General features: G+C 35.6%; 2 protein-coding genes across 7 annotated transcripts in view; one reads left to right on the top strand and one right to left on the bottom strand.

Moving 5' to 3' along the window:
* LOC116844891 (agrin-like) overlaps nt 1-21,027 on the bottom strand; it is an 853,814-nt gene that overhangs the window by 250,397 nt on the left and 582,390 nt on the right. The window lies entirely within an intron of this gene.
* LOC116845100 (ornithine decarboxylase 2-like) lies at nt 10,921-21,020 on the top strand. Of its 5 annotated transcripts, none has more exons than XM_032817704.1 (8): nt 10,921-10,984; nt 14,974-15,235; nt 15,347-15,423; nt 16,763-16,935; nt 17,032-17,332; nt 19,120-19,359; nt 19,439-19,647; nt 20,569-21,020. In XM_032817704.1, exons 2-8 carry the CDS (start codon nt 15,052-15,054, stop codon nt 20,672-20,674), a joined length of 1,290 nt encoding a protein of 429 aa, XP_032673595.1. In that variant the 5' UTR covers nt 10,921-10,984; nt 14,974-15,051; the 3' UTR covers nt 20,675-21,020. The 5 variants fall into 5 exon arrangements, with proteins under 5 accessions (XP_032673595.1, XP_032673355.1, XP_032673687.1 ...); XM_032817464.1 differs by lacking the exon at nt 10,921-10,984 and adding an exon at nt 11,241-11,513; XM_032817796.1 differs by lacking the exon at nt 10,921-10,984 and adding an exon at nt 13,284-13,419.

Below are 21,027 nucleotides of genomic sequence, written 5' to 3'. Positions count from 1 at the left end.
CCCCTCGATCGGGGTAGCAGGTAGCAGCATGCGCGTTGCGTGATTGGCGACCCGGATTTTCCTCTCTTTTTCCTTCGTTTTTTTCACTTTTCCTTTTTGATAACGGATGAGAAACCTGACTAGCAAGCGAGCGAGCGAACGTGCGAGCATTTTTTATATATTTAGTAACCCGTAACTTCGGAATCTTTTGCGGAGCAAGGAGAATCGAAACGTTAATAAATCAATATTCTCTACTTTATCGTTATACTGGCAAGAAAAGTTAAAAATCCTCGGTTCACTTCCTTTCTCTCTCGCGTTTTCTACAGACAAGCTACAGGGTGGTCTATATGATAACATCGTATATCGAATCTATATATCTTTCATTTTTCCTCAAGAAAAGCGCAGCCTGAAGAAAATCGAACACGACAAGTGTATAGGGCCCAGGGTGGAAAAATTTCTGGCAAAAGTTGGTCACATGTAAAAAACTAGATAGTTTTTATTACTTAGGCTTTACTAGATAATAATTGTTGAATAACTAAGTAAGAAAATCATGTTGGGATAAAACTGGTTAATTGTTGTCTAATATATATGAATAATACATATTTTTAATAAATCTTAGAGAAATGAAAAAGATAATACAAATATGTAAATTAAACTAAAAATGTATGTATTTTTTATATAAATGCGAGTGTAGATAAATATTTAATGTTTTCATATAGATAGTTGTGCGTAAAAAATATTTTTCAAAGGTTAACACAACTCCAAATATTTCAAATAGCGTCAGGATCAAAATATTCAGCGTTATGTTAACTTAAAAAGAAAAGAAAATAAGAATTAAAAATAAAAATACAAGAATTGACAAGGAGGAGACAGATTCGAAATTTTTAATAACTATCTAGAAACTGCGGCTAGTTTCACTGTCCAGTTATTATCGAAACAAGCGTCGACTAAGCTGAGTAGGATCTGGTCAGTAATGCTGAACAGTAAGCAAAATTTCTGGCTTATTACTGACTATATTCCGACTTACTTTCTACTTGGGCTTATGAGCTAATTAAAGTCTTGATGTAATTAAAGTTAAATCCAGAATTAACCTTCTAACACATCACCCGAGTCGAAGTTTTTGATCCTGTTCTCGGTCTCAATATTCAATTTTTAATGCTTCTTTTGATATTCTGAAGCTTACATCAACCTCTTTTGAATCTATTTAGCCTTCTGACTTTGCCGAGAGCTCCTCCTTAGAACTTAAAAGTGGCATTTTGTGCGTTTTCTGCCATTTAAAGGGTTTAAGTAGGATTTCAGTTTCCATAGCTATTAAACATACCTTCAGATCCTTCAGAATATATAGATGTTAAAAAGTTTAGGTCGAAAGTGGAGTTAGAATTTTGACTCAGATAGAATGTCTGGATTTGAGGGTGCTACTTCAGATCGAAATTTTAATCCATACTTTTGACCTCAACATTCCGTTTAACGTCTACTTTGGTACTCTGAAGCCTACATCAACCTCGTTTGATTCTATTCAAGCTACTGGCTCTGTCGAGAGGTCTCCTTTAGAATCTACAAGTGGCATTTGGTAAATGTTCTGCCATTCAAAGACGTTAAGTTCAAAGTTCTCATGTGTGTTAAACACATACGTTGAATATAGAGTATAATGTTATTCAGGATATACGGATGTGTGTATCAGAGAGTTTAAAGGTCGAAAGTGTAGGGCTGAATTTTCGACTCGGGAATTTATGGGGATACAAGTCGCAAAATGAGATTTTGATTCTCAATTGCACGGCAAGTTCCAATCGAGAATTGCTAATTTAATTCGCAAACGATAAAGTCCCAATCGAGAATTGAAAACTCCACTCGGAGTGCAATGGGGGTTCTGCGGATTTCGCAACTCGGGAGTAAACTCAAGTTACTCGCGGCCTTATTCCCAGAGAGAGAGAGAGAGAGAGAGAGGGAGAGAGAGAGAGAGAGGGAGAGAGAGAGAGAGAGGGAGAGAGAGAGAGAGAGGGGGGAGACCGAAATGGGTGCGATGCAGACTCGCGTGCAGACACACGAGAGATACGCAATACCGACCGCAACGATACCCCCGTGGAAGGGTTAACTTAGCGCGGAGTAAAACTGCGCACTGTCTGCGCAACGACTGCCAAGCTGCCACCGGAACGAACGTGTCCGTCGCACACCCCGATCACGTGTACCATTCTCGGTTCCTCGCCGGCGTCTCAACAAGTTCTGAACTCGGCTTAACAGCGAGAGTTTTATACCCCGAAACGTAAAACGTATTACGGGGTTCAGAAGTTTCCGTTTGCAGTACGAAGTTCCGGTCTTGTTAACTTGTCCTCTCTCCCCCTTCCTCTCCTTTTCTCTCTCATTCTGTCTTTCTCTAAGCCGGAAGTATGTAAGCTTTTTTAATGACGCGAACGGGCGGGAGATATTCATGCGGGAGACGTGGCGCGTTTTCGCAAGAGAGGGATCTTCATTATTTCGCCGGCAGTTGAGGGCGCGGACGCGCACGGAAGCGCTCCTCCAACTCGCGGAACTACGATCATACCTCAACGTTTCGCGAGACGTGATCGGCAGCCGGCGAAACTGCGCCGGCGAGCGCTATTAACGGCGCTTCGCGAATGTTCTGATTTATCGTTCAACTTTCTTTGACGACAACACCCGCGCGCGTGCACGCTAGATGTTTCCAAGAGAGTGAAAAATATCGCTCGCGCCTTTCTTACCGCGCTGTTTCTCACCACGATTCTCCGGATAATTCGCAGCTGTTCTTGGCCGAGCCTTTTCGTCCTTTTTCGCGGGATATATCTCGCGATAAGTCAACTTGCCGTTCGCTTGACGCATATTAACCCTTTAAAGGTCCTTCAAAATTTGGATTTCAATAAAATATTCATGTCACATGTCTACACTGAAAAAAAATATTTAAAAATTGGCAAATATTTCTTAGATGAGTGCCATATTTATTTAAATCAAAGTTCTCTTTATTTGAACTGAGTATTATTTATTCAAACCCAGCAGACAATATTCAGTATAAATGAAAAGAATTTTTATTTAAGTAAATATGTTAATAGTACCCATCTAACAAATATTTGTTAGATTGTTAATTTCTAGATATTTTTTCTCAGTGTAGAATGACACGGCCCAAGAGATCATTCCTTTTGAAATTAATTTCTTCTATGCTCCTATTTTTTTTTATTTTCCTATTTCTACAGAGTAGGTGTGGTTTCATCGTGCGACCACTATGCAACAAAATATTTCCATCACGATACACAGGCTGAGCGGTTTCGTTGGGAGATCAACGCCTGAAGATACTATGCCTGAAGCTACTTTCTTAAAGTAAAATCAGTAAAACATCATTGAAAGCATTGAATATACAGTGATTTGCAGTTATAAGTATAGCATTGAAACTGCTCAGTGCTATAATTATAACTGATATCAGTGACTATTCATTGATTCACTTTAAGAGAGTATGATTTCCAGCAGATGATCTCACGGCGAAAGCAGCGGTGAGGTCCAAAGGGTTAACGCGTCGAGACGCACCGTTCAATTCCGTCTGCATCGAAACGTAATTTTCTGCGCGCGGAGGATGGAGAACGAAACTGTGAGAGAGCGTACGAGAGCGCTTCAGATTTTCAGGCCGGCGGGCATTCTCTCGTACGGATTGATGCTCAGAACGGTGGATCGATAAATGATCAATCGGCGACTATCGGTGCCGGCTCGCGAATCGACTAAATCGTTGCGTCAAAAACACGGCACGACGGGCCGCGGAATGGCTGGCCGATGGCGACAGCTGCCAAACAACGCGTGCAAATTTTACGTATCGCGAGCATCGTATCGGCCGGCGGCGCGCGGCATCGCAATGTTTTTCGTCATATAAAAAATACACGAACATTGTCCGGCGCGATACGGCAATCTGCGAAAGCGTCGAATCCATCATCGGCCGTCTGTGTGGCGGGTATTACCAGTGACATACTAACAAATATCAAAGGAACAGTCGACCGGTTTCATGCCGTTACACTGCCTTCAACAAATATTATCGCGCGCGTACGCGACGTTGATTAATGCGAGGTATCGATGGGGCGGCAGATGGAAATCTAGACGTATATATACATACATATACATATATATATATATATATATATATATACATATATATATATATATATATATATATAGTTGTATATATGTGTTTATATGTGTATATATTATATACATATATACACAGACATGTTTTATCGAGACTATATACTCTCTAGTTTACAGATATTACCTTATTCAAATATCACCGATCCTATTTCTTCCGGCAAATTAATGAATCAAGCGTGTGCAGCCGCTCGTTCCCTCGCGAGTGCTTGATAGCGTAGCAGAAATAGTAGTACATGGAGAGAATTTCAGTAACAATTATACTACAGAATTTTATGACTGAGAGTCGACACTGTGCAGCAATTGACTATTCTTTCGTTTCATATGCGCTGTTTCGGGGACTGAAATGGGTTATTAAAAAATTCGTTATGCTTCTAGCGAAACTTTTATGTTCTTATGTTTCTTAGCAAAACAGACCTTATAAGAAAAAAAATATATAATATATAAAAAATATATATATATATATATATATATATATATATATATATATATATATATAAACAATATATATACATAAAAACAATATATATATTATGATATATTAAATAAAAATAAAGTTATATGTATAGTACTGTGTGTTATACATAATTATATATTATTACAAGTAATTATATATAATAGTATATAGTACAATATTTTCTCTGTAGTAGTTATAAATTTGTACTTTTACATTCTAAAAATTGCACATAAAGACTGACCTAATGCTCTATATGCGGAGAGAATTTTATAGAAAAACTTACTGTAAATGTTTGTAAATGGGAATTAGATCGACATTCTAATTTTAGGAACCAAAGTGTGCTATTATTCATGTTTCCAGCAAAATTTATTGTGTTCCTTAGCAGATTGAACTTTATTAATAGTCTATTTCTGTTCTACTAGAATATAAAGTAAAATTCAGAAAACTCTTACATGAAAAAAAAATTAAAATATTCTCGATGAAATTGAAAAGAATTTATATGTAAAGAATTTATATGTAATTTATATGTAATTGTAAGGAATTTATATAAAAAACTATAATAACTAACTATAATACTATACTCTCTCCGTATAGAAATTAATTTTCCCCACAACAGTTGTAGGAAAGACCAAGGCTAGTTGGCTATCAGGGTAAGTTGGTAAAACCGATTATTTCTGCTACTTTTTAACAAATTACAGAATTAAGCAAGCAAGATTTTTAAGTAAAAAATGGCTTTGAAATTCTTGCTCGCTTGGTTCTGAAATTTGTTAAGGGACAATAGAAATAATCGATTTTGCCAACTTTGATCTATTAGCCAATTATCCCCGGTCTCCTCTATTTCTTCCAGTTTGAGTTCCCGTTATTCAACGCGTGCGACGTTAGGATACACGTGCACGGAGATCGTTCAATTTCGACTTTGTCTCCGCGACTCTCGCCATGAATCCCCAACGACGACAAGGAGAACTGCCTTGGAAGAATCATTCTATAATTTTATGCTTGCGTGACGCGCGCAACGGCCGAATTCGCTCGATCCCCTGGCGTTCCAGATACTCTCTGTGTATAATATCGCAAACTAAGCAACAGCCGAGGGTTAACAAGCTACATCTCTGGCTCCGATCCTTCGCCTCTTCTGTACGCCTTCGTCGACTACGCAAGAGGAGAGGAGGAGAAGGCAAGGGAGAACACTCGACGGGGGTCAACTAAAAGGGAGTTTCCGCGTGGCCGACGCGTAAAATTCAAATCCCAAGGGTCATTCAGGGAAAGAGAAAAGCGAGCGAAACGCGCGACACCGAGGCCGACCCAGCCTGCTGTCAGCCACTGCGGAGGCGCTCCCGCACGGACGGCACGTCCGACTGCAGCAAGTCTGTTACTACTGGCCGGCCTGTGTTGCGCGAACGTGCGTCGATTTCTTTTGCCCGCTGTGTAATTTCGGGTCTACACCAACTGCTGCAACCCATTTCGCCCCCGAGTGCCGAGATGCTGCTTTATTACGGTCTAATCTCCCTCCGCCTCTAACTACTCTCACAGACACTACTCCGACAGACACAATGCGCGAACTGTCTCGTTCGTTGACAATCACCGCCTCTACGCGTCGTTCCGCGTCTTTATTATATTGTCCAGAGAATTTAGAGAGGATTAGTTAATATTTAGAATATTAACCGCGGGGCAAAAGATTAGTATAATGTGGAAGGCTACTGTACGGTATCAGGAAGGCCCGGAAAATTAAGTCCGGCACGTGCATTACACTGTCGATCATATTTATCCTCCCGCTAAAGATTTAATCCTAGACTGCAATTGTTGGTCATTTTGAATAACCTACACTTTGAATAGTAATTTAATAAAAAATATAACTGATATTACTTTATCTTCCTTCTGCAAAAAAAATGGTTGATAATGAATAAGAACATTAACAGGCAGGGTAGAAGAAAAAAGCAATAAACAAAATCAGTGACTCAAACGACTATTAGTACTGGCAATCGAGGATTAAATTATCGCACCTAACATCGACGATGGCTTTTACTTGCATAGAATATTTTCTAATGTTTAACTGGAAGTTATTGCCGACAAAATAACGCGTTCTAATTGGGAAATTTACAAAGATTTAAATTAGGAGTGTGTGATGTTTAAAAAATACGATTACAAGTGAGAAACTTGGGATTTTTATGGAGACAGCCCATTTTCTCTAACAAACTTTCTCTAAACTTTTTCTTTTTTCTGCTTCTACTTTATAATATTTATGTTAGACAAAATATCTCAAATGTTTTGAGTATTTACACACTCTTTATAAGCATAAATATCCATACAAAGTATTTCAATTATTTTGTTTAACTTCTTTTCCAAATAAATTACAAATGTATTAAATAAAACAACATATATTGTATTTTTACTTCAAATGTAAGACCTTAACATCACATTAAACATTCGAATGTTTATTATTATTTACAGTCGACAGTCGGTTATAAGAATGACCATACGTCGGTCTATATTTTAAAAAGAGTTTTATATTATTATAAATTATATGCCTTATATTATCATATAATATTTACATTATAATTACATTATTATAAATTATTATTATGAAACTATTAATTATTACTTTGTTATTCCCTGTGTCTCCTCTCTTCTTTTCTTCTGTCTTTGCGTATTTCCCACTTTGAATCGCAATTCCAATTACTTGGAAAGTCGGAATAGACGCCAATTAGATCGCAGAAAGTTTTCTATAGTTGAGATAACAATGAGACTTCCAATTAGCATCGTAATACGATACACTTGTTTGGAACAAGTTTGGATAATCTGATCGCGAAATCTATTCTATACTTTAGAGTTTGGGAAATTTTCATACGGGTATCAGTCTTTTGGCTACAGGTTGACAGGTCTTTTTTCCCTTTCTTTATTCTAAATAGATAGATTCGCGATTTAATGGAACAAGTTTGGATAATTTAATCGGAATCTATGCTGTAAATGTTTGGAAATCTATTTGGAAATGTTTGGGAAATTTTCATACGGATATTAGTCTTTCATCTTTATTTAGATTGATACATCTCTTCTCTCTCTGCCTTTCTTTTCCTCCCTCTCTCTTTCTCTCTTTTTTCCAAGTGAACTGATCCGCGACTTAATGGACACGCCGAAGGGTGCATCAGATCTGGAATTCGGGAGACACGCGACAGCCGGTCGCGCAACGAGGCTCGATTCCTCATCCTTCCGCGACGTGTAATTAACCGCGAGCTATTCCGCGCGCGCGTTTTAATCGCGGGGAATTTTCTTATTCTGTAAGAACGCGAGAGCTTTCCTTTGACAGGTTTTGGACTGCGCAGCAAGCGAGCCGAGGACACGAATGGATGCGTTTCGAAGTGATGTCCGCGTAACGCTGCAACCGTTTCAAAGGAAACCGCGACGGCCATTCCACTGTCCATCATCCACACTGTCGCGCCACTCTTCAGAGGTTGGACAGTAATTAGTTGCATCCCACCCCCGTTTCCTGACTTAAAGCAGCGCTGTCGGCTCGCTGCTGGCTATCCGCGGGGGCAGAGTCGAAGTAAAAGAAACGGGGTCACCGTAGATAAGATGCACCCTCCTCTCCCCCGGCGCATCCCGCGTTTCTTTCCCCATCCGAGAAGCCCTGTTTTGCAGATACCCCCCGGGAGGACGAACGTTTGCATCGATGGCGGCGGCTGCATCTAGAGCAGGTAAAGGAGAGTCCCGGCGAAGGAGAACAAGGGGAAACGGTGCTTAATAGCGGTCGTAAGTAAATGAGGGAGGCTCGAGGGTAGAGATATCGGCTCGCCGGCGAAGACCGAGAATTCTTATTTCCGAGAATTCTCCTCCGCCGTTCGATTCGACCTCGTTTCGGCTTAATTGTTTTATTTTATGTTACATTAAAAAAATTCGACAGCGTTATTTATGAACAGCAGCATTATGTTGAACGAATAAGTAAATATACACAAAAATAATTTTTTTGTGAAAATTATCATAAGAGAAAAAAATAAGGGATTACTCTTTTTTTCTCAAACAGACTGATGACGTGATGAAAAATTCCTATTTTTATTATGAATTTATTATAAAATTGATTAAAAAATTTTATTATAAATTCACTATTGAATTTATTATGAAATTTCATTGTAAAATTTTATTATGAAAGGAATTACTTTTATATATTTATGATATTATATGCTGCAGAATTAAAATAATATTATAAATATTATATTATGCAATATATTTGATATATGTGTAAGCTCTCTATTTTTTTTCCAAACAATGTGATTTTTAATTAAACACGAAAGAAAAAATTTGGTTATATTAACATAAAGTTTGGTTATAATGAACAAATTAATATATTTTAGTTGAAGGTTACGGAATTTCTGGTTCTTAGAATCAAATTTTGGCCATAAAAGCTACGAAAATACTATGTCTTTCAACTAAAACACGTTGGTTTGTTTATTAAAACTAAAGAGAAAAAGAAAGAGGTTCACATTAGTATAATCAAATCCTTTTCTTTATGCGTATATTCAATAACTTAAATAATTATTAAATGTTCTTATTATACAAATTGTTCATTCAATTATTTTATATAATTAACTCTTTATATTATACATTATTTAACTTTTTAAAATTGAAATATCGCTTTTTAGTTGAAGTTAAAATGCAAATATTTTAAACTTATTCTCAAAACAGAATAAAAGATTTGTTCGTATGGATTAAGAATTTATTTTGCAACTTAGACATTCACATTTGTTAAACGTGAAATGTCACTTTATTCTGAGCGACAGTATTTTCATTATCACTTCGAGTGGATTGCCGTTAGTTTTGAATGATATTTCGTTACGAGAAATTTAAAGAGTGTATCGTAACGTTATATAAAATTACTAAATCAAACGAACTTACTAAATGAAGTTCGATTTGAATTATGCCAAAGATTTCGTCCAGGTGCCCGAGTCAAAATTTTGGCCCTATGTTAAACCTTGAATTCTACAACACAGTAGAAGCTAAGTTAGCAAAGTAGGTTTAATTCTAATGATACAATTTACTTCTATTTTGACCCTGATGATATCTGAAATTTCCCTTTTCACTTTTTTTAGCGTTAAAATAGGTTGTATTATAGTAGGATGTTAATAGTAAGACTGAAAATAGAGTTAAAATTACAATTCGAGTAGGTTAAAAAGAATCAAAAGAGGTGATGTAGGTTTCAGAGTATCAAAATAGGTGTTAAATGGAATAATAAGGTTAAAAGTAGAATCAAAATTTCGACTCGGGTGGCCTTCCCACCCACAATACAAATTCTTTCCCGTCCCTTTCAGGAGAACTCTGAGGCGATTTGCGCCTAGATTCTAATCAAATGACGTGCGCAACGCGCAGGAAGACGCATGGAGGCGCACCGTGCCGTTTCTCGCTTTAACGGGTTTTTTGAAACTGTTGGTGCGAGCGTGCGGAGAGACACGACTACATTGTCCGGACGAGGCATAATTAGTTATTGAAACGAGCGAATGTAATTATTCATTGTAAGTGTAAGATAAAAGTCAGACACTTTTTTACCGTGCCGTGACGCAAAGCCTAAGAATTCAAATAAACTCGTCAGCTTATGAATTTAGATAAGATCGTTAAGGATCTCATAAATTAATGTTATCTGGTTTACGACCGCGAGAACCTCATACTGTGTGCAACTAACAAGGTATCATACGTGATCTTAATATTCACGATACCAATTCTCCGCTGGCTAGAAAATAGCTCCCAACCGTGTCGCGTATATTCACGCATCAAAGTTTTATTTTAATGTCGCACGATATCTCAGAAATCTTATTTCATTCATGCACATCTAATATAACAATAAGGACAAGTGATAAAATATTCATTATTTCCTGCTTAATTCTCGAGTAAATTTTAATTCTTAAGTGGAGAACAGTTTTTTAAGTCATAGCTTTATCATCGTATTGATGGGTCCGACTCTAAACGATTGATTGATCTTTCTCAGCTATTTGTTTGACAAATTATATTTTAAGTGTTTACACCTAAAATATATTACTTTAACATTCGCTTAAATTTATTAAATCATTCACTACCTTTTATCTCTATTGATATTGCGTTATACATTTTTTTCTTTTATTCAACAAACTCTTTAACGCACTCATTGTTTGACGAAATTGTTTTGCAATATTATCAGCCTGCCGTATTTGTCTTTCACTCACACCACCCACTATCTCTAATTTATTTTGTAGCTTATCTAGTAGTAAACCAGATCCTACTTAAATTATACATTAAATAAATTAAATAAATATAGATATATATTATGGTGCAGTCTCTTCCATATAAACATGAACCGCATACATTCCACTTTAGTATTTCTACTGCATTGTAATACTATGACTCTCACAGTATTCTGGTTTTCAGCTACTCGTTGCTTATCCAGCTGTGTTTCACTAATTGGTAACTAAAGTACAGTATTTGAAGTAAGGCGATATGATTGGTTTATACATTATGCAATTATATAGTTATACATTATAGTTATAATTATATAGTTATACATTATACCATACAATTATACATTATACTATTATATAGTCAGTATATTATCATCCATTTAAGAAATTCGCCTTTTTCCTTATTTTCTTTAGTAGAGAAGGGGAGAGAGAGATGTGTGTGTAATATAAAAGAATTCAAATTAAAATATCCCGTATTTAATATTATGAATTGTTGGTGAGACAACAGTTTGTGAAAATTTGTTTCACGGTAGTTGTGAATAGAAATGCTAATTACGTCGACGCGATAGAACAAAACGTAGATACTTGTCTTGGAGGTGGGAAGCGTGAAATAGGAGAATATATAAGGGGACTTCGTTCGTAACGCGGGAACACTTTCCCGTTAGATCTGTCTGCACATCTGATATATGATGCACCGTTAAAAATATTTCTGCGCGGGCAGAAGCTACCGATTCGGCTCGTCAAGACGGCGTGCAGTAAGCAAAATATATATATAATTCCCTTCGCATACTTTATTCACTCTGATTTACATACTTTTTTTGTCTGGCCGTTATTAAATTTTCGTTCTTCACACATTCACTATTTATCTTTGAAATTAATAAAGTCGAAAAATCCGCCCGCTGTCTTTTTCCCTCTCAGTGTGTATTTTGGTTTTTGTATCTATTTTTTATCGCTAGTAAAAAAAACTGTAATACCTTCTTTTTCTGTTTAATCACTTTCTCTACGTTCTTTTCTCTTTATTCTCATTTTTCTCCTCTCCCATCTCTTAATATTTTCATTATCGCGCGCGCGTCTATAAAAATGTAATTTCTTCTTGAAGAAATATAGTGCTATATATTAAAATATACTGATACGTTAGTAGAGAAGATATGTGAGTTACCAAGTGTTGTGTCAACAATAATTGTTTGCGCTAAAATGATAATTGCGCGTTTAAAATTAACAAACATTTTATTTTACAAAAGTTTCTATTTAAGTGCCTCGTAATTGCGTAAAGGAGTGAGCGTTTTCATTAACAAGGTCAGTGCAGGTATATAAATAAGAGTGAATTATTTCGATCTTAAAACTACAAGCGGTTTTTGCATTGTTTCGTCGTGTGTTCTCTCAGTACAGTGACGCTCTTCTTTCTACTCGATTTATAATGCATTTTACGTAATTTAAGAATATTTGTCATCTTGTTTTCACAAGTTGAAATACAAGTAAAAATTGAATTGATATCTCGTTTATTTATGGCGTATTACACTGAAAAGAAATACTTAAAAATTGATTTGTGAAATGTAAAGTTTATCTCTGTAAATAGATTTTATTACAATGTGCTAGAACCTGCACTGAAAAAAAAATATTCAACAATTTATTTGTGGGACATAAGTTCATAATAAATTTTATATCCAACAGATAAATTCTTAAGTATTTTTTTCTCCGTGCGAGCACGCCACTTCGTTAAAGTAAGAGAAGCCGAAATTTCTAGTTAGGTCTAGTATTCAAGGTGTAATTTTAATAAAAAAAATATAGTGTCCTGAAATGTCAAATATTCGATCAAACGATTACGTAAAGTTCTAAGATCATACACTGACAAGTAACTACCCAAGTGCCACACGTCGATCTTCTTGAAATTTTGCACACATGTAGTACATCGAAAAACATTAGACAGCTATTTTTTATCTTGGCTAACAAGGCATTTTAAGGTTAGAAAACGCATTCGAAAATTTAACACTATAGCACAATGATAATTAACGCTACTCCTGAGCGTTATTCTTTTACAGCTTTTACAACATTATTCTATTATAATTTCATCGTCTGAATGTTCCTGAAGTCGCTAATTATGATTTCAACATTAGTTTTGCGAGATTCAAAATCGTGGACCGAAATCGCAGACATTTCAAAGACTTTATTCAAAGTCAGTTTCGAAGAAATTTTTTAGACTCATGATTACGATTATAAACTAATGTCAAAATCATAATTAGCGACTTCAGAAACATTCAGACAATGAAATTATAATAGAATAATGACGTAAAAGCTGTAAAAGAATGACGCTTAGGAGTAGCGTTAGTCATCATTGTGCTATAGAGTGTTAAATTTTCAAATGCGTTTTCTAACCTTAAAATAGCTAAAATAAAAAAATACGTGTCTAGTTACGTGCCTAGTTAGCTAAAATAAAAAAATACGTGTCTAATGTTTTTCGATGTACTACATGTGTGCAAGGTTTCAAGAAGATCGGCGTGTGGTACTTGGATAGTGTTACTTGTAAGAAAAAAATAATTGAAAATTTATCTGTAACATATAAAGTTTATTTCTGTGAATTAACTTTATATATTTCACTATAAATTTTGAAGTTTTTTTCAACGTGTACTCAACGTGTTCTTTAATTTCCATTTTGGATAGTCGGTAAGTGGTTGTAGATTATATTTCATTGTGAAGCAGATTCCAAATTATTTGTTCTTTTAGTTATTAATTATTAGAGTTACTTGTTCTATTCGATTAGTTATTAATACGTATCTTTATCAGAATACTTTTATCATGAAAAGACTGTTCTTTTTTAAAAACTGATGAAGCAAACATAATTACCTGCATACAGTAATACATGCGTGAGTTTTAATATTTTCATAAACAGATGTACTGGCATTACAAGTAAAAAAAAAAATAGAAGACTCAATTAATTCCTTACGTAAAGTAACTAAACTTTACGTAACTTCTTTAGTAACTGTTATCAATGATCTTCTAACATTCAACAAAATTTCATAATAAGTGAGGAGATACCGTTTAAAATATCATTTAAAGTGCTGCAATTATCCATTGACGTACTGAAGTACGTCTAGACGATAATGGCACTTATAAGTGTTGCTTTGCACGTATCTTTCGGATAGTGTTACGATCATTCCGGCGACATTTGTTAGCGAGGAAAAAAATTTTTTTCGATGTACTACATGTGTGCAAGGTTTCAAGAAGATCGGCGTGTGGTACTTGGATAGTGTTACTTGTAAGAAAAAAATAATTGAAAATTTATCTGTAACATATAAAGTTTATTTCTGTGAATTAACTTTATATATTTCACTATAAATTTTGAAGTTTTTTTCAACGTGTACTCAAGTTCTTCAATTTCCATTTTAGATAGTCGGTAAGTGGTTGTAGATTACATTTCATTGTGAAGCAGATTCCAAATTATTTGTTCTTTTAGTTATTAATTATTAGAGTTACTTGTTCTATTCGATTAGTTATTAATACGTATCTTTATCAGAATACTTTTATCATGAAAAGACTGTTCTTTTTTAAAAACTGATGAAGCCAACATAATTACCTGCATACAGTAATACATGCGTGAGTTTTAATATTTTCATAAACAGATGTACTGGCATTAAAAGTAAAAAAAAAAAAAAATAGAAGACCCAATTAATTCCTTACGTAAAGTAACTAAACTTTACGTAACTTCTTTAGTAACTGTTATCAATGATCTTGTAACCTTCGGCAAAATTTCATAATAAGTGAGGAGATACCGTTTAAAATATCATTTAAAGTGCTGCAATTATCCATTGACGTACTGACATCAATTATACATTGACTTATTTCATTATCTAATCGCTAATGGCACTTATAAGTATTGCTTTGCACGTATCTTTCGGATAGTGTTACGATCATTCCGGCGACATTTGTTAGCGAGGAAAAAAAAGAAACAGAAACCAGAACCGTTCTTAGTAACAACGCGGCGGCGGTTACCATGAATACCAAGCAGCCATTTAAGAACGTGCCTGATACAAAAATGACAAAAATAGCTATCAAAATCCGTTTATTTTCGCAACCAAAGTTTACTCACGATCTTCAAATTTAATAAAATCAAATAACACGTGCGGCGGCATAAAAAAACAGTGGTGATGTATCGTTTTATCAATATTTTTGAAAAGTAGCTTGTGCCATATGTATAATAAATATTTACATGTTTTTCAGGAAGCGTTTTCGCTTGCTCGATCGCTTTTGTTTCTCCTTTTTTGTGGATTTCGTTGAGTTGCACTCGAACGGCTCGATATGGCGCGGTCCGATTTCAACGAGATAAAAGTCATTGACGACACGATGGACGACATGGAGATAATACGAAACATAATTAACACGGAGTACCAAGACAAACCATTCTACATCGCGGATATCGGTAGCGTGATCAAGAGACACGATGAATGGATCGCCAAGATGCCCCGAGTTATCCCGCACTTTGGTATCTACTTTAAGTTTCTCGCTCTTCCAATTTTACAAATGCGCACCAATGGTAATGGAAAAAGTTGCAAAGTAGAGATATCACTAATCGTTTCCCTTTCTTCAATCCTAGCGCTTAAATGCAATCCGGATCTGACAGTGATTAAAGTTTTGGCGGCTTTGGGCGCTTGTTTCGACTGCGCGTCTGAGGTAAAAATATCTGCTTTTTCCCCTTCACGATTGTCAAACAGTGTTAGGCATTAGGCGACTAAATATTTCTTCCGACTAAAATAATCGGTAAATTAATAATCAAAGTTAATCAATCGTAAGGCAAGCCTGAATGTTAGTGCGAACCGTTTTCTATTACTAACCGTTAATTAATAATCATTAATTATAACCATTACTTTTTTAATTGTGGGAAGATAATAAACTTTTTAAAAATAAAATAACACATTCATTATGCAAACAATTAAGATAGGGCAATGGAATATTAATTGACTATTGTTCAATTCTATTGATTTATTTACATATTTTTATTTTTCTTTTCTTTTTTATTGTTTTAGTTTTTTTTATTTACCTATTTCTATTTTTGGTAAAAAAAAATTTAGTAAGATTAATGTTCAACTTTGCTGCTAAATAGCTCTACTAATTTTCCGTATACAATAGTGCCAGAACAATAGGTTTGCCAGATCCGAACATTCGATCATTCACAAATTTTGGTAAAGGACTGAGGAAAATATTTCAAAATAGCTCAAAACTATTTACAGATTTTTATTGCGCTACTATCTTATAGCTAAGGTTTTTCTGTATGCGTTAAAAAAGAGATACAGCATTCAACTAAATTATTTGTTATTTCTTTCAAGTATTTATTTCAAATATTTAATATATACGTTCTGAGTCCTAGCAAATTTAATATTTTAGTTAAAAACATTAAATTAAACAAATTCGGTTTTAATTCGGTAGAAACACTATGTGTGTCTACAAAAAGATATTCCATGTTGAAGATAACCGTTACTTAATAGAAGAAAAATGATTGCTTTACTTAATAATGAAATAATATTTTTTATGTGTATCTCTGTGGAAAAAAATATATCCAAAAATATTCATTTTGAACAAAGTTATGTTAGTGCAAAGTCGTACGGTTTTGGCAAACTCAGACTGTAATGATGATACCGAGGACTAAAGAATACTCTCTGAATTTCTTGGAGTAAAATTTCACTTAAAAAATAGAATAAACATCAAGCCGCTCAAATTCAAGTGATTTTGACCCATGTAGAGCGAATACTTCACTCCAAATTGTTGAGTGAATATTTCCACTCGAAATTTTGAAGAGTGAACCTGATGTACTCCACCATCACAGGAGCGTATTCGATCGATTGAAGTGTTCGCTCAAATAAAGTCAGAATCTACTCTAAGCTGGAGTGAAACATTCACTCTTGCGATTTCGCTGTCGCCTCGAGAGAAAAGGTGCAACTTCTCACTCGTACTGCAGCATTTCCATTCCGAGAAATTACGAGAATAGCTCAATGCAAATCACGTTTGTAAGTAGCAAGAGATCAAGCTAGTGATGCAGCACGGGGTGCATGGCGATCGAATCATCTTCGCACACCCGACCAAGTATCCGTCTCACATAGCTTACGCAAAGAAAGTGGGGGTCAAGCAAATGACGGTGGACAGTGAAGCCGAGCTGTTCAAGATCAAGGATATCTTTCCCGACGCCAAGTGAGTGAGAGACAGATTATAACGAACGTTCCTCTCTTATTATTCCCATTCTTGTTTCGCGTATCACTGAGCGAACGATCGGCTTTTGCACGGCAGAATCGTCATACGTATACGCTGCGACGCCAAAGTCACGCAGGTGGTGTTGGGCTTGAAATTTGGCTGCGAGCCGAACGACGAAGCCGTGCACCTGATACGACTCACCAAGGATCTCGGCCTGAACCTGTACGGCTTCAGCTTCCACGTCGGCAGCCCGTGTGGCGAGCTGGAAGCTTACAGCCGCGGTATTGCGATATGCAAACAATTAATTGCTACCTCCCAAAGTATCGGCTGCGAAAATGTGCAGCTGATCGACATCGGCGGCGGATTCCCGGGCGAGACTGAAACGGACGTCGACGAGGTGTATAAAATATTTTAAACGTAGTCTATAATCTCGATTCAGAAACGTTAAATCGTAATTCTGAGCGTGGTGATGGACATGTGGTGACCAAACGGATGTTAGAGAATTAAACGAAACAACTCCTCGATTTTTGTAACCGAGAAAGATTTATTGTAAATTCGTTCGCGACATTTAAGGACGAAATGCTCCGCTTTTCAAATATCGTTATTCACGTACTTCTGCTCAGCATTTATTTAGAAGTGAAAACGAAGGAGTGTTGGAAAATTAAGGAGATATGAGGCCGAGTTGCTTATTTCGGCTGATTTTTGTCGGCTGCCATCTTCACTCCTCCAATTATTATTATTATATACATATGTATTGTATACATGTATTTTCATGTGTGTGTATATATATTTTTATTACATATGTACACACATACATATATATATATATATATATATATAATGAAAATAATAATAATAACATTGTAAACAGTGAATAGCGCGCGCAGCAATATGCACCAAAGATACGATTCACAGCTAATTATCTCTGAGCTGCAGTGCTTTAACGCCAAAATGTGCTGAAATTTTACGTTGATTTGGCCCATTTATTTTACTACGGAAATGAGGTCTGTTGTTTATAAAGAGTACCATTTCTACCAATTTCGATGTCGCTCTATCAAAATTAATGTAATTTTGTAGTAATATTGACTCTAAAACAATTTCAATAACCAAATATAAACGAAAATTTGAATTAAACGCTTCAAATCGACCGCCATTTTGGTACCGCCATGTTTGTTGAAAAAAATATAGGCATATTTTTTAAATTAAAGTGTCGAGAATACGTTTTAGACATTTTCCCGAGCAATACTAACACGTTTTTATGGAGAAAATAGCGGAAGAAGAAAAAATTAGCCTTAAAAACATCGGTTTTTTATTTTATTTTGCAGAAATTTTGCATAAATTGCGATTTTTTTAAATTTTCTCAACGCTATTCAATAGAGCGACATCGAAATTGGTAGGAATGGTACTTTTTATAAACAATAGACTTCATTTCCGTAGTAAAATAAATGGCTCAAATCAACGTAACATTTCAGCACATTTGAACGCTAATGGGTTAAGGCAGTTCTACAATTGCGTAAGCGCGATCATGGATATAAGAGCCAAATAATAAAAGTATTTCATTCACTGATTACTTTATTCTGATTAGTTATGGTAATCACTTACTATGTACTACTCCAACCGTTTCCGACTACGTTTACGCAATTGTAAACATCTCCGGGAATAATCTAGATCAAAGCTCGGAACAGTTTGTCAATTTTCTCGGGAGCTACGCCTTCTACCTCCCCCTTGCCGCGCGGCGGGCCAAGAAAGTGACGATCGCGGCTTCCGAAAATCGAAATTGACAAACTGTTCCGAGCCCTGATCTAGATGCTACGAGATGAAACAAGAGAAATGAGTATAGCAGTTGACAAAATCAAGCGAAACAAACCACTCGGCCGCACTGCTAATTAAGCGAAACGGTCTCTCGATTTTGATAAACGGGAGAGATCGAATTCATTCATTCATGGAGTCCACAATCGTTCGATTCTTCAGATATTGTAAATTATGCATATGGAGATTGATGTTGGGGAATTATCTTTATGAGCTCTGGAATTGTACATTGTGTATGTATGTGTGTGTATGTGTGTGTGTGTACGCGTGGGCGAGAAAGAGGGGGTGGGGGAGAGGAGAGAGAATTATTCTCGTATGTATTTCATTTTCCGTTTGTTTACATGCGCGTTATATACTTCTTTATGACTTTTTCAGTTTGCGAGTATCATCAATGAGGCGATACAGGACCTCGATCCTACCATAAGAGTTATCAGCGAACCGGGAAGTTACTATGTAACTTCCAGCTTCACTCTGACCACATATCTGCACTCGAAGCGAGTCATTCTGCGAGACGGTGAAAGGATGAGAATGTACTACATAAACTGCGGGGTATTCCATTCCTTCGTGGAGGAGCTGTTGGGTTTAAAGGAGCGTATCCCGCAATTATTGTTCGAGGTAACTCTACTATTTCCCATTTTCTCCACCAAAAGCCGCTCTATTATAACGTAAGACATTAATTCATCGCGCCGTGCAGCCATTGGACGACGAGAAGTTCTGCTCAAGCTTATGGGGCCCGACCGCGGACTCTTACGATTTAATAATGAAGGATGTATTGCTGCCCGAACTTCATATCGGCGACTGGTTGATCTGGAAGGACATGGGCGCCTACTCCATTGCCCTCGCCACAACGTTCAACGGATATCGAGCTCCAATTGTGATTCCGATCATCAGGAAAAGTGAATGGTCAGTCGACTCGTGTAAAAAGAGACGAAGTATACATACAGAGAAATATATACTGAATACAAGTAACTTCAAGTAATATTCAAATGTTACTTGGTCCAAGTATTTCATAAGTTTATGTATATCTGCAAATCTACACTGAGAGAAAATATTTGAAAATTTATTTGTAGCATATAAAGCTCATCTGCAGAAATAAATTTTATTTTACAGAAATAAACTATATATATCTTACATAAATTTTTCATGTATTTTTTTCTCAATGTATCATAAGTTCATCATAAATATCAAATTTATTCACAAAATTCACATTCTATATTTTAATTAGCATCCAAATTAAGGATATTAAGTTGAAACAAAAATACGATTTATTTACTATATAGAATCGAGCCAACTCTTTCGTTCTATAATATTCTTGCCAGGATTCTTTTAAGTACATGATATACAGAGAAAAAGTACTTGAAAGTTTACTTGCGGGATATAAAGTTTTTATTCATAGAAACAAACTTTATTTCACGGAAATAAACTTTATATCTTAAAAATAAATTTTCGAGTATCTTTTCTCATTTTCAGTGTAATGAGTTTTTTTCAAGTTCGTGATGAGTTCATTGGGAGATTATTGTCAAGGGAATATTCTTTGTTGAAGATGACTATTGCTTAAAAGAAAGAAAGTAAAGTGAGAAATCGCTTTTCTTAACAATAGAATGATATTTTTCTCTGTGTATATACACTTTATAATAAACTTTTGATATATATAGTTTAGTTATAGTTTTTTGTATAACTATAGTTTTGTTATAGCAGTCACCTGGCCCATTTATTGCATTTTTTGTTATAGTTTAGCTATACTTTTTTTATATAACTATAGTTTCGCAGACGATCTATAACTTTGAATTTAATTGTTGGTTTAATTCCTTGATGTTTGTATAGGAAGAATTTCAAAAAGCGAATTACTGTGGAGGAGCCTTTCTGTTCCATGGAAATCCGTCAAGTTGTACGAATCAATGGAAAAGCGGAAGAAGGCTGTTCAACGTAGTTCGCGAGTTTCTAGAAAAAACAAAATAGAGCGTATTGTGAATTTATGTAGATTAGATTTCGCGACGTATGTACGTAAATAAGTCCAAGATTGCACAATGCTCACATGTTTACTCGATATATGTAAACGCGTGTTAATGTGTAGAAATTATGGTATATGTTACGTTAATACATGGAAGTTAGAGTTTCAGGGGAACGCTTATCATTCGGCCACCGAAATTTCGACAGTCCTCTTGCAACACAATGTTTATAAATTCTCTAAGAAGTCGAGAGAGAAAGAAAGAAAGAAAGAAAGAGATCTTACGATCTCGTAAGAGATGTTATTATACAAGACAGATAGCATATTCTACCGCC

Source organism: Odontomachus brunneus, unplaced genomic scaffold (genome assembly GCF_010583005.1).
Source record: "Odontomachus brunneus isolate Ranch 3 - 2012 unplaced genomic scaffold, Obru_v1 Obru_scaffold_001, whole genome shotgun sequence".
Lineage (NCBI taxonomy): Eukaryota > Metazoa > Arthropoda > Insecta > Hymenoptera > Formicidae > Odontomachus > Odontomachus brunneus.
Note: the sequence above shows the minus strand (reverse complement) of the source record. Positions and strands in the feature narration are given on the sequence as shown.